The 13,802-nt window shown below is 39.5% G+C and overlaps 1 protein-coding gene across 3 annotated transcripts in view; it reads left to right on the forward strand.

Annotated features, from left to right (window-relative positions):
* Positions 1-13,802, forward strand: part of THSD7A (thrombospondin type 1 domain containing 7A) — a 299,368-nt gene that overhangs the window by 266,064 nt on the left and 19,502 nt on the right. For 2 of the 3 annotated variants that reach the window (XR_006740961.1, XM_045578315.1), the window contains exons 17-22: positions 1,197-1,350; positions 2,880-3,024; positions 4,373-4,488; positions 8,112-8,229; positions 8,474-8,619; positions 9,027-9,201. Coding sequence is in view for 2 of the 3 variants with exons in the window: in XM_045578315.1 (XP_045434271.1) it covers positions 1,197-1,350; positions 2,880-3,024; positions 4,373-4,488; positions 8,112-8,229; positions 8,474-8,619; positions 9,027-9,201 (854 nt within the window). In the remaining variant the exon portion in view is untranslated. Of the gene's footprint in view, positions 1-1,196; positions 1,351-2,879; positions 3,025-4,372; positions 4,489-8,111; positions 8,230-8,473; positions 8,620-9,026; positions 9,202-11,315; positions 13,572-13,802 lie in introns of those variants that run through there. The other variant, XM_036429312.2, reaches the window with a different exon arrangement.

The following is a 13,802-nucleotide window of genomic DNA, read 5'->3' on the forward strand; positions in this document are numbered from 1 at the left end:
AAAATATTTTTTATTTCAGACAATGTATTCTTTATTTCTTGTTGATCCCTTATCATTTCTTGTTGACTCCTTATTAATTCTAGTTGATCTCTTTTCATATCCTCATAGGCCTTATCCATCTTTCCTAGGAAATTCTTGAAAAACCTTATAAGCGTAGATTTGAACTCTATATCCAGACGCTTTTTGTCCTCCATTTCTTTCATTTGTGATCTATTTTGTTGTCGCATTTCGCAGTTACAGATGGGACGGGGTTTCAGGGTGGAGCCTGCAGCTTTGGCTTCCGTCAGCCCCGCCCTATGCGGGTCCTTCAGTGTTCGCTGCCGGCGCCTCTGAGAGAAAGGTGCCCTCGATTTTCGCCTGCTGCCAAACAGTCTATGCTCTCCCCCAATGAGCCCGGTATTGGGGTTCAGTTCAGTTGGAAGTGGAGTTGGAGGTGGCGTTCAGAGCAGTCTGGAGCCCCAGTCTCCTTCCCGTCAGGGCAATCCCGCGGCACAGCCGAATGTCCCTTCTCTGTGTGCAGTGTGCGCGCCGCCGGGACCTCCTTTCGCCTCTCCCCGGGGTTCTGCCTTACAGCCCGGCTCCCTATGGCTGAGCCTGAGTCCCCGGGGTCTGGCTTAAAACTGGGAATTAGAGCAGTCGGGGGCCCAGCACAGTCGGAGTTTTATCTCCTTTCCGCTAGGGAACGCCTGCCAGGCACTCGGGCTCCCTCCTCTCCGGCTCCGTCCTCTCCGCGTGCCGCGTCTCCGTACCTTGGCTTTTCCAGCTCCTCCGCACCTCCTCCTGGTTTTCTCCTTGCTTCTCGCTGTAGAATTTCCAGTCAGTCAACCTTCCTGTAGTTCTGGGCAATGTCCGTTTTATATTTTAGTTGTATTTTATTGAAATTGTTGTGTGCGGCTGCGGCTAGGTGTTCACCTGGGCGCAGCCATCTTAGATCCTCCGCAAGTGGTTATCTTCACAAGGATAATTTTTAAAATCATACCAAAGCTCTATGAATATTTATAAGAGGCAGAGATCATTTTTTGTCCTCATGTTTGAAGAATTTTATTCATTAAATGCAAAGCTTTCCACACCACCGTCCCCTTTCTCCTCCTTACCCCCTCTCACAATGTTGTCTTAAAATGAGCCTTCTATTCTATGGGTTGGCCTTTGTTATTAACTGTCCTGGTTCCTTCACTGATAGGTATGTTTTCTTGCAGATGCATGCAGAACACAGCGGATGGCCCTTCTGAGCACGTAGAGGATTACCTCTGTGACCCAGAAGAGATGCCCCTGGGTTCCAGAGAGTGCAAACTACCGTGTCCTGAGGACTGTGTGATATCCGAATGGGGTCCGTGGACTCGATGCACTTTGGTGAGACCATTAGCCATTCATTAATTCATTAATACAGAGGTTGCTTGATTCATGACCACTGACGTTTTAAAGACATTATTCTAAATTACTTACCAAGTTAGTTACCAAAGCAAGGTGTATTTTCTTGGCTTCTTCATCCCATGACTGCGCCATGTGAAGTCAGCAATATTTCCCCTCACACTAGCACAGCTTGACCTCTTGCAGGCTTTGTGCTCCACCATCCTCCTCACCCAGCACAGACAGCCTGCAGATGGCTTACAAACACACAGCAGGTTAAGAACTGCCGTGGCGATAATGACTCCCTCCAGGTAAAGGGACAAAGAATAAACCTCTAGTAAAAGCACTTTAATGGTGTCAGGTTATTGTCATCCCTTGCTTTTTGCCCAATCCATTTTACTTAAATTGTAGGCATAATCTCGCACCCGGTGGGGGTTCTGCAGCAGGAGGATTGACACTAAAGCACAAATGATCCTGGAGAGAGAGGGAGTGGAAAGAAGGAAGCTGTGCGTCAATGAATCTCTTTCTGCACACTGACTCTGCGTGTCTTTGGGCCTGGGAAGCCAGCTGAGAGTTTCAAATCACACAAAAGCTTCTAGGTTTCAGCAGCCCGTAGGGGTTCTTCCATGGGACCCTGGGAAGAGAGTCGTTTGAAACGGAACTGGCTGGTGATGTAGAAAATTGGGTTTGCCCCTGGGCACCTTTGTAAAGCTGCACCAGAATGGCTTCAGAAGCATGGGAAACTGCATGAAATGTGGCAATAATTTGCTGAAATATAATACAGAACGACTTCAAAACATTTATAAAGCATGTTTTCAAGGAAAAATTAAATTCCTAGCTCAGTATTAATATTACTAAAGGAGCTGATTAGCAGCCAAGTGATAGAGCAGGAGCAAAACAGGGCTAGCAGTTGACTTGGATGCAGTTAAATTGTAATAAAGAATCAGCTGTTTTACGAGGGTATGCAAATGATTTCCTCATTCCATTAATGTCAGGTTTGAAGTTACTGCTCTTGTTCTTAGAAGCCAAATGCTTTCAGAACACAACTATACCAGTAAGAAAATGTGAACCAATCTTTTACCTGCTTGTGTATTTGTGTGCGTGTGTACATGAGCCTTGGGGGAAGTAAATATGACTAACAGCAAGTTATTTACAGTCACCCTTAAAATGTTTTCTTGGAACCAACAGACTATATTATTGATAGGTGATAGATAGATAGATAGATAGATAGATGATAGATAATGTCTGTATTAGTGATCTACAATAATTAATATGACCATATGAATGTGTTGTGAACCTATGATATGTGTCTATTAATATTTGACACATAAACCCTTCAGCATCCTATGGCTAGATCAGAAGTTCACCAACACTTTGATCACACAGAAGAAGAAATTGAAGTGGAATGAGATTGTTCCAGTTAGTCAGTGGCCCCAGCATACTAACTCCTGCTCCAGCGCTCTCCCTAACACATTAGCCTGGTGTGCCTGAGTATATTCACCTTTCTGAGGAGTTGTGTTATTCTCTGTCAGCCTTGCAATCAAAGCAATTTCCGGCAAAGGTCAGCTGATCCCATCAGACAACCCGCTGATGAGGGAAGAGTCTGTCCTGATGCTGTGGAGAAGGAGCCCTGCAACCTGAACAGAAACTGCTTCCACTACGATTATAACGTAACAGGTAGGTGGATGGTCATCTCATCACAGAGCTGAAGGCCAAAGCCCGCGTGTGTCAGCTTAGCAGCGATCTGTGAGAATGGTTCATCTCTGTCCGTGTGCCTTTCGGACAGGCTGCAGGAAATTGTTCTTTATTAATGACAGAGATATTTATCTATTACATTTTTAATAAATATCATGATACAGGAAGTGAAAATATCACACAAACATGAGCCCGGCAGTAGATTGTGAATAGTCCAATTCGTCCTGTTTAAGGCATCCTCCCACTTTGGGAAGGTGGAACTAAGATGATTTTCCTGTGGGTGTCAGGTTTACGGAAAAATGCCTTTCTTCTTCAGAAGTTGTTTAATTGCTGAACCTCACTGGGACAACAATTCTTCCTATGAGAGCTCTACATAAGCATGATGGATCCGACGTAAAAACAGCAGCAAGTTCACCCTTGCCAGAAAGTATATAAATATATTATTTCATCATTATCAAAGGTGCAGATAAAAATGGATAGATGGAGTATTTTTTTTTTTCAGGAAAAAAAAGGCTTATTATAAATTCAATTTTTTTCCTAATCCTCGCCTCTTACCATCAAGGTACATTCTCTAGGAAAGAGTATGTATGGCTTGGGGAAACACTGGAGCTTATTTTGGAATTTTTTCAAGCAATTTTCACGGAGATATAAAGTACAGAAATGGTTCACTGATACCCAGCACTCAGGTCGGCTTTTGTTCCTCTTGATTTTCCCCTTCAGTTTTCTTTGATGACACAAGGAAATTGCAATTCTTGGGGATATGCCAGGTTACTCTAAAAAGAGAGATGAAAGGATTCTTTTGAAAAAGACATGAAATGAAATAGTAATTAAATAAATGTGACCAAAATGTTTTCGAAATAAATAAGTGCATATTTTAAAACATTCTAAGTCTGGAAGTGTTTTATTTGAAATACAGTGTTTATTTGAACATAGCCCAGTGCAAGTACTATCTCTTAAAATTATGATTATTTTGCTAAAACAAATGTAACATTAAAATTGAAATTTCTGCTTTTATTAGAAAAAAAAAACGTTTTTAAGTGACTTGATCTGCAGGCCAACTCCATTTTTACACTATCACCAAATGGCTATCAAGATGGTCAAGTAGACATCTGCCTTCCAGAATAATCCCTGTAGCGACATGCAACCCCGGCAATTCCATCTGACTCCTGATATGTTCGGAGCCGGGACCCATATGCTCTGCATGTGGGATGATTGATTGTGGGGCTTAGGAAGCAGTTGTGAATTAAATATGGGATTCGGGTCATCAGAGTTTCATTTGAAATCTGTTTCATGTGTGGCCCTTGGTTCTGATGGGCTCCCTTCCTTGCAGATTGGAGTACGTGCCAGCTGAGTGAGAAGGCAGTTTGTGGAAATGGCATTAAAACAAGGATGTTGGACTGTGTTCGAAGTGATGGCAAGTCAGTTGACCCGAAATACTGTGAGGAGGTGAGGGGATGTTGTGTTTTATCTTTGTGAGTAAATTCTTCCCTGATAACTTCCATTCATGCTGAGCCAAGTGACCTGTGCACCATGCAGCTAGCTGCCAGCAGATGTTTTGTTGTTGTTGTTTTGCACTACTCAGGGGCCATTAAGCACCCTCTTGACAAGAGGCACTATCCAACATTACTGATTTCTACACATAATTTCCTATATTTTGTTCTGCTTGAAGCCCAGAGGTATGCTAATTACCATTTTCTGAAAGAAATGCTTGGGGAACAATAAGTAATCAAGGTGAATATAGGCAATAAATCTTAATCAGACTACTCATCATCTTTGTAATTTCATTTGAATTCTGTGTTGCCTGGGACACCTGCCAAGATTCATCATTCATTCTCTCTGTTGCTAAACATTGATCGCAAGTGGGTTTGTAGCAGATTTTGATATTAGGATCCGATACCCAGCTGCGAGAGTCTAATCACTCAGGTGTGGAGCAGCGAGAGCTTGGGATTCAAACAAAGGAATGGAGTCTGCTGTTAATGTCTTTCAGGCACAAAGAATAGTCCTTCTTAATTCTTCAATTTGCGGAAATAATGTCATCATTTCTAGGTAGGACCCTATGCGATGTGAGAAAACACTTGTTGGCCTTTCTTACTTTCATGAAGCTACCCTTCGTGGTTTAATTATATTGTCTGGTTTCCAGACAAAAGGGTACTCACATTCCTGAGAGGTGTAGACTCCTCCTGCGTCCGAGACCCACTGGGTTAAATGTGAACCAAGATAGACAGAGGCCTCGCTATGCCCAGAACACACAGGAAGAGCTTATGACCTCATGAGGGTTCAGCACACATGTTGACCATATGTCTATTTCTGGCTGCACATCTGCCCAGAGTACATTGTTCTGACTCCTAATGGAAAACTTGAGGTGAAAACATGTTAATCCATTTGATATCTTTATCATATAGACCTAACATAATTTCCTTACATCTCTGTCCATGTGAACAAAGCTCCCAAATGTGCTGGACACTAGTTGTCCAGTTAATAAGTTTCTCTCACTATCATCTTATAACTTTGTCTATTCATAATTTTGGTTTAATTAGAAATTATATACCTGAATCACTTTTAAAACTAATAACATGAAAGTAATGGAACCATTATAAAAAACAACATTATTATAAATGAATATTATTATAGTCATGTGCTGGCTGCAGAGTCTTCTATGATCTGCTTCTAGTTGATTAATATGTCTCTTTCCTTACCAATTCTCATATAAATGCCCTCCTCAGTTGGGATGAAATATACTAGTACAATGAATAAGCTCTAAGAGCTTTTTCAAAGCTAACCCCCAATCATACAAGACCAATTTTAAAATAGCTCATCTGACTCCAGGACAAAGGTACAAAAAGGGTCCTTATTTCTACAGTAAAATTTAAATAAAAACCTGACAAACAACTAATTTTAAGAATCCAGGAGGGTAGATAAGTTTACTCTATGTACAAATATTGTTCTGTTTGAATACTGCAATGACAATTAGGGATTTAAATTATAACAGTCTGGCAAACACTGTCTTCAGGGAGAACATACTACTCGCTGCAGGAATTGAATTAAACAACTCATATCCCATTTAGCCACCCCTATGGATGCAGTAGGATGAAATAATAGCCCTGAGAAAAGCTGGCGATCTTTTTAACTATGGATTGATTGCCTGCCTGGTCACACATGTGTAAACCCTGCATTCAGTGCAACAGCAGTAGCCAACTCTTGCTGTTTCTCTAACAGCTGAAAAGAAAAATGGCATTACTACCCAACAAAGAGGAAAATTGGGGTTAAGCCCATCCAGTATTTATATAGTATTTTTGTCTTTGATGTTTTTCAGACATTTACTCACCTGATACCTAGTAATTGATTTCTCCTTTCCTATTCTTTAATCCTTGAGCAGATTTTTTTATTAAACACATGTTTATATAGATGGTGATGATAGATAGATAGATAGATAATAGGCAGAAAAAAGAAATGTAATAAGTATAAATAAAAAAGTAGGATGGAGTTAAACTATTTTGTACTGGATGCCCAAAATATCTATAAACAGATATCCTTTTTAATTTTCTAGCCAAATAAATAAGTTAGTAGTAATTCAATTTTATGATTCAAACCCTCTCTTTTAGAAACTGCAATCTACCTTAAATATAACACACTATTTTTATCATATCACCTTAAGACTCTAATCCCCAGCCTCCCATGATGTTAAGTGACTTGGAGACTTTATGTAGTAAGTGATATGGCAAAAATGTTCATACCAAATACTCATCTTTGTCAAGTGTTACCAGTGGAAAATATGTGGGAGCACCTGCAGAGGGACGTACACAAATCATTGATCTGAGCTTCTCTCAGTGGATACCTTAAAACCAAGTGCTTCCTTGATCCGCAGAATAACATTTCAGAAAGTTTTTCTTTTGGCACCTCATAGTATATAAATTAGGTACCACAAACTGCTCCTTCCTACAAAAATAAAAAAGGTCTCAAAAATCCCAAGGAATATTAAATTAAGAAATTAAATTCTGCCTTACTCAGTTTGGCTCAGTGGATAGAGCATCAGTCTGCGGACTGAAGGGTCCCAGGTTCAATTCCCAGTCAAAGGCACATGCCCGGTTGCCAGTTCTATCCCCAGTAGAGGGCATGCAGATGGCAACCAATCAATGTTCTCTCTCATCATTGATGTTTCTCTCTCTCCCTCTCCCTTTCTCTCTGAAATCAATAAAGGTATATTTTTTAAAAATTATATTCTAACATGCACTTGAATTTTTCTATTTCAATGCTACTTTGTACTTTAGACTTTCTAAATGTTTGCATATACAGTAGATGAGTTTGAAATCTCATTTTATATTTTAAAAGTAAAATATGTGAATAAGTGTTGGAAGTCAGTGCCAATACAATGTCACATTATTATCTGATGAGAGATTAACACTAAATTAAATTATATCACTGTTAGCTTGAGATCAGTTTTAGAAGAAAAAAAATCTTTGTAATTAAAAATATATATATATAAATAGAAAAAGTCTAGTGACCCAGAGTTTTTTAGAGAGGTAGTGTACTAAAAACTGATATTTTATAGTATTTCAAAACATTATGTCATTAGTTTTGAGTAGCAATTTGTCTTGAAAACCTTTCCCTTTTGCTTTTCTGTTTAACGTGCACATATAAAAATAAGGTGTCCCAATGATACAATTATAGATCTATATATTGATGACACTCTTGGTTTTTAAATAATGGAAAATAGTCATGCTTACACTTATTTGTTTCTCACTTAGAGAAACTCATCCTACTTGGAGATTAAATCTACTTTTATTCATTGCATATTTGAAAAGTAACACTATATAAATATATCAAATTAAGTGGCTTCCTCCATTTAACCTATGCCCTTAGCTCCCATTCTCACTTTATATTTTTAACAGTTTGAGTGTTTGTCCTCCAGATATCTTTTTATTCTATTAGGCATCTTGCTTCTTCTTCCTCTCTCCTCTCCTTTCCTGTCATCCCGACTTCTATCTCTCCCTTTCTTCCTCCTTCCATCCACCACCCCTTGTGGTCATGCCTTCATGTCAATGCAAACAGGTCTGCCTCTGTCCTTTCAGCTGGGCCTGGAGAAGAACTGGCAGATGAACACATCCTGCATGGTGGAATGCCCGGTCAACTGCCAGCTGTCTGAGTGGTCTCCCTGGTCAGAATGTTCTCAAACATGTGGCCTCACAGGTTAGTTTATACCTTCATGAGCATGTGGCCGATTGTCAACAAATCCAAAATAAAATGTCCCTCTTACCTTCAGTCACACCCAATAAACTTCAGTAAGGTTGAATCGATGTGTCTTTCTTTCTAAAACACCTGAGACTTGTTTGTTCCTCAGATCTCCTCTGGAGAGTCTGGGATACCTTCTCCCCACAAGATGCGTGCTTGTGCAACATGTCACTAATGTCACATTGCTCTGTGTCTCTTAAAGGGAAAATGATCCGAAGACGGACAGTGACACAGCCCTTTCAGGGTGATGGAAGGCCGTGCCCTGCCCTGATGGAGCAGTCCAAGCCTTGCCCAGTGAAACCCTGCTATCGGTGGCAATATGGCCAGTGGTCTCCATGCCAAGTGCAGGTATCAAATCCCAGGACGTCGTGTGGAAATGTGTGTTTTTTGTGTGCAGACACAGTTTCAGAATTATTTTTCAGAGCTTACACACAGCATGCTTCCTCTTAAAGATTTTAGGTGCCTCGCTTTTTCATGACTGCTTTAATTCGTTTTGATAACAAGCACTCCCTGTCCTGTATTTTGTAAGTCATCTGGAGACCGACTTGTTTTAATGAAAATTTATTTGCCTGCTTTTGGCTAGAAAACAAATACATTGCTCATCGTGTGCTCCTGCGGGGCTCCTTCCCTAGGGTTCAAGTACTTCCTCAACTGCTCATAAATCAAAATCAGCGGCGCAGAGATGACTGTAAGTGATGAGCTTGCTAATGAATTATTTTTCTTTTCCTAATTAGTTATTTCTTTCTTCATTCCAGGATGCCCAGTGTGGAGAAGGGAGCAGAGCAAGAAACATTTCTTGTGTCGTGAGTGATGGGTCGGTTGATGATCTCAGCAAAGCGGTGGATGAAGAATTCTGTGCTGATGTTGAACCCATTATAGATGGGAATAAAAAAGTGGTCTTAGAGGAAACCTGCACCCAGCCTTGCCCAGGTAACAACATCAAAGCATAATTTATGGTTTTGATCATTTCTTACCTGGACCGGGACCAAGCTATAGAGTCTGAGTTAAGGGATGTCAACTATCCCCACATACAATCATATCTGGTAACAAGCAGAAACCATTGTGTGGATGAATGTGGGCACTGCCTCCTTACTGCTAAGTAGGAGTGAAGTCCAAGACCCCCATGTTGCCCATGTGGACACACACACCTCTAGGGTTTTAACATCTGCAGGTTTTAACATCTGTAATTAAGGCCTTAGGCTCATGTTTGACAGAAAAAGCATGAAAGGAAAGTTGATAAAATAAGAATGGAAAATACAGGTAGGTATTTTCCATTCCAAAATACAGACAGGTATTTAGGATGTCTACATGATACGAATAGAAAATAGGAGAAGCAGCATTTAAACACACGATAGCTAAAGAAAAATTTTTAGTATTGATAATGAAAGCTTCCTCTGGGTCTCAAATAGGATCAACAATGAATTCATAACTTGATACACTATCATTAAAACAGAAAATGCAGAAAACTAGAGTATTATTAAAGCATTCAGAAAGAAAGAAAGAAAAAACAGATTACCTGCTTTTGGAAGACAAAATTAGAATCATAGCAGAATTCTTCTTAGTTACAATGAAAGCCAAAAGATAATGGAATATACAGTCATGTGTCACTTAGCAATTGGGGATATGTTCTGAGAAATGCATCATTAAGGGATTTCGTCATCGTGTGAACGTCATAGACTGCACTTACACAAACTTAGGCTATGTTGGTAGAGCCTATTGCTTTTAGGCTACAAACCTGCACAGCCAGGGGAAATTGTAACAGTCTTATTTCTGTGCCTAAATATACAAAGGAAGAGTAAAAATATTGTATAGAATATTTAAAAGGGTGCACCAGTACAGTGCACTGACTGCGTGGAGATTGCTGGATTGGAACTGCTCTGGGTAAGCCAGTGAGTGAAGGTGAAGGACCAGGACAGTGGTCAGCAAACTGCAGCTCACAAGCCACATGTGGCTCAGGAGCTGTGGTTTGCCGCTCTGTTGACTAATGAGTTTGTCGAACACTGACCTAGAATCTCGATTGCAATAATTACAGGCTGTTGTTATTCCTTATGATTAAGCCCCTGTCCCAGTGGTCAGCAAATTCATTAGTCAACAGAGCAGCAAACCGCGGCTCTCAAGCCACACGTGGCTCGTGAGCCGCAGTTTGCCGACCGCGGCTCTAGGACATTACTGGACACTACTGTAGACTTTATAAACACTGTTAGACAAGCCCTTCCCCTGCTTCCTTCTCTCAGGGTCAGATATAGAACATCCAAGCTATCAGTGCTGCTCCAGGAACAGGGATATGGGCTGAACTGATTGAAAATATTGAGGAGAAACTGCTAGGCAAGGCATAGATAGTAACAGTCAGGGGGCAGTTAAAAGTGGCCAGAGGATCGGTAGGAATGAGAAGTCAAGATAGATAACGGAACCTTGGGGTTGTCTTGGCCATGTGGTTTGACTATTGCATGTTGGAGCATGGTCGAATTAAGGAAATGTGTGGTTTGTATAAAAATAGAAGTTGTTTAACATGGAGAGGATGTAGAACTGAGGACTCAATATTTTGACCTTGAGAATTTGTTCTTGGTTCCATTGACCCTTTCTAATCCAAAAAAGCTCTCTCTGGCATTGAATCGATGGAAGAAGTAAGACTTATCTATGCTTTACATCATTACAAGCTGAAAATATTTCCAAATTACAGGGACAGACTGGCTCCACACTATCACAGAAAGCTTCACTAAGCATCAGTGGCCCTTAAAACTTGTTTAAAGGTTGCTCCTTCGTACTTGTGTCCTTGTATAAGATCAATAAGAATTTATATCTTCGTACTCTGGAGACCAACAAGCTAGATCTGGAAGCGTTGTAGTGCCCAGTGAATATGTACTGATAGGGTGACAGGCTCTGTGCTGACACAGGTCAGTGGCTGATTGTTTGGGATGTAATCTGTACACTCAAAATTGAGGTGCTCTGGATGAGAAGGAATCTGTTGCCAAACCCCACAGATATTGCTCCCATCAAAGAAAAAAAAATTCCTCCTAAACCACATATCCTTCCATTTCTTACAGGAAATTCAGCTCCATTAGAATCTTATGGGACCACCATCGTATATGCGGTCCGTCGTTGACCGAACCATCTTTATGCAGCGCATGACTGTATTTGAAATGTGATGGAAAATAATCATCAACCTAAAATTCTGTCCCCAACTAAATTATCATTCAAGAGTGAAAAAATAATATTACAGAAGAAAGCATTGAAAGAGATCATTCTGATGCAGTGTTGGACAGGAGGGGTGCATGCAATAAAACGTGGAAAGCAAATGTTGTCTATCAAATAGTAAAAAACTAACTGGCAGACAGTGATAAGCTAATATTTAGGAATTTGGGCTTGATGCGGAGAACATTAGGGTAGATAGAAGGTCAAAATAAGCTCTATGTCAAGTATGAGCCTAAGGCCTTGAGAAAGATCTGGAGGCAACAGATGACTAGTGGAGTAGAAGAGAACAAATTTAACAAAAGTGAAAATGAATTACCTATATTTTACTCTCAAATGGAAATTTTTATTCTCCCAATTTGCTTATAATGATGATAAGAAAAAATATATCTATTTAAGAAATGAGTTACTTTGAATATGATCTCAAAAAATAAAAATGAGGATTTGATAAATAATGATGGGGCATAAAATATATTTTTCTATATAAAAAGGATATAACTTAAGGAAGCTTTAAGAATGGATAAGTTACATTTTTTTAAATTTTCTAAATAGAATTAAGTGTCTGAAAGCTGGAAATAGTGACAAGAAGGGTTGCCCATTCATTCACTCATCAATTTACTTATTCTTTAATAAGTAAATTACTTGAGGTTATAGTAATGGCAGTTTTTATAGCTTATTATTAAGATGAACTGATAATTGAACAAAGCAGTAAATAAAATAACCCCTGATACCTTGAACTATGTGCTAGACTTTGAGGGCATTTCTTATTGTGTATATGTAACAATATTTGCACACACTGGTATTTTCATCAGTTAAGAAATATATTTTTTTTAAAATCTGAGTTTCTGGACCTTGGAAAAGTGTTGCTTCTTTGACATCCCCACACCTGTCGATAATAACCTTTTCCTGATCCAGTCATTACCCTGTTCCATTTCCTGCTCCCCAGCTTGGTCTGGTTTCAGTTTAGATCTCATACATTATCTAATAAAATATTTTGCTTCACAGCAGACAGAGGTTTGAGGCTATGGCAACAGGTAAGGACTCTAAACAGGACCAAAGACTGACCCTTGGGGCTTTGATGTGTTTTGAATGGCCACATTGTCAACAAAAGCTGACCACAGCTTTTTACCTAAAAGTTGTAAGATTTACCTAGCCAGTGGTCGGCAAACTCATTAGTCAACAGGGCCAAGTATCAACAGTACGGCGATTGAAGTTTCTTTTGAGAGCCACATTTTTTTAAACTTAAACTTCTTCTAATGCCACTTCAAAATAGACTTGCCCAGGCTGTGGTATTTTGTGGAGGTGCCACACTCAAGGGGCCAAAGAGCCGCATGGGGCTCTCGAACCGTAGTTTGCCGATCACAGACCTAGTCCAGCACCACATCGCCAGTGCCAATAACAGGGTCATTGTTACACGCACAGTACTGGAATTCTTGTATTCAGGTATTGGCATACGCTGTACTGTGGAGCCTCCCCACTTATTTCCATCATACTTCCTGCAGCACGATCACCCATTCGATTATTCATCAGATGTTATTGTAGACTAGGCACAGGGCTCAAGGTTGGAGATACAGTGGGAAACAAACCTATCCTGTCCTCATAGAGCTTATCATCTTATGGGAGAAACTGTTGCTAATTCAATAATGACCTAAATAAACATAGATTAAAATATGTGGTAAATGATGGGAAGGAAAACTAAAGTATCCCTTAATAACATAAAAGAGGGCAAACAACACATCATTCTAATTAAAGAAATTACAAATCCAGGAGAAGGCTGTTCTTCTCTTATAAATTACAATTTATTCATTTCAGTTCCTCCGGTGATAGTTTCCTTCAATTATGGTTTTTTAAAGCAAGCAGTATGTGAACTAATATGCTTTAAAGAGAGAAATATTGAAGTAGGAAATGCATTTCATATACTTAATTGTCATATCTTTGGCAGGCATAGTGTAGTTTATTATGTTGATGGTTTATTTAGTCAAAATATAAAAATAGGTTCAGTAAAGACAATGCCTCACTCTCATGATTAAATCTTTGAGTCCTGACATGGATTATTTAGGGGGTAGTTATGATATCATTCACATACTATGATTAAATAATTTATTGAGTTTTGGGGTTTTTTTACAAAGCACATGTGTCAAGTGATATAAGCATAGAGATAAAGCCTACCAGTAGAAAGATTTGTTTATATTCATGTAGTTTTCGATCACTAAGGTAAAGTTATAACATTCATATTGATAGGAATTTTTCCATTTTAATAGTTTCTTTTGCATAATTAAAAATTGAGTTACCCAAAAGTAGCATTTCCTAGGAATAGAAATGTTTATAAAATGTTATCACAC

The sequence above is a fragment of the Pipistrellus kuhlii genome, unplaced genomic scaffold (assembly GCF_014108245.1).
Source record: "Pipistrellus kuhlii isolate mPipKuh1 unplaced genomic scaffold, mPipKuh1.p scaffold_m20_p_10, whole genome shotgun sequence".
Lineage (NCBI taxonomy): Eukaryota > Metazoa > Chordata > Mammalia > Chiroptera > Vespertilionidae > Pipistrellus > Pipistrellus kuhlii.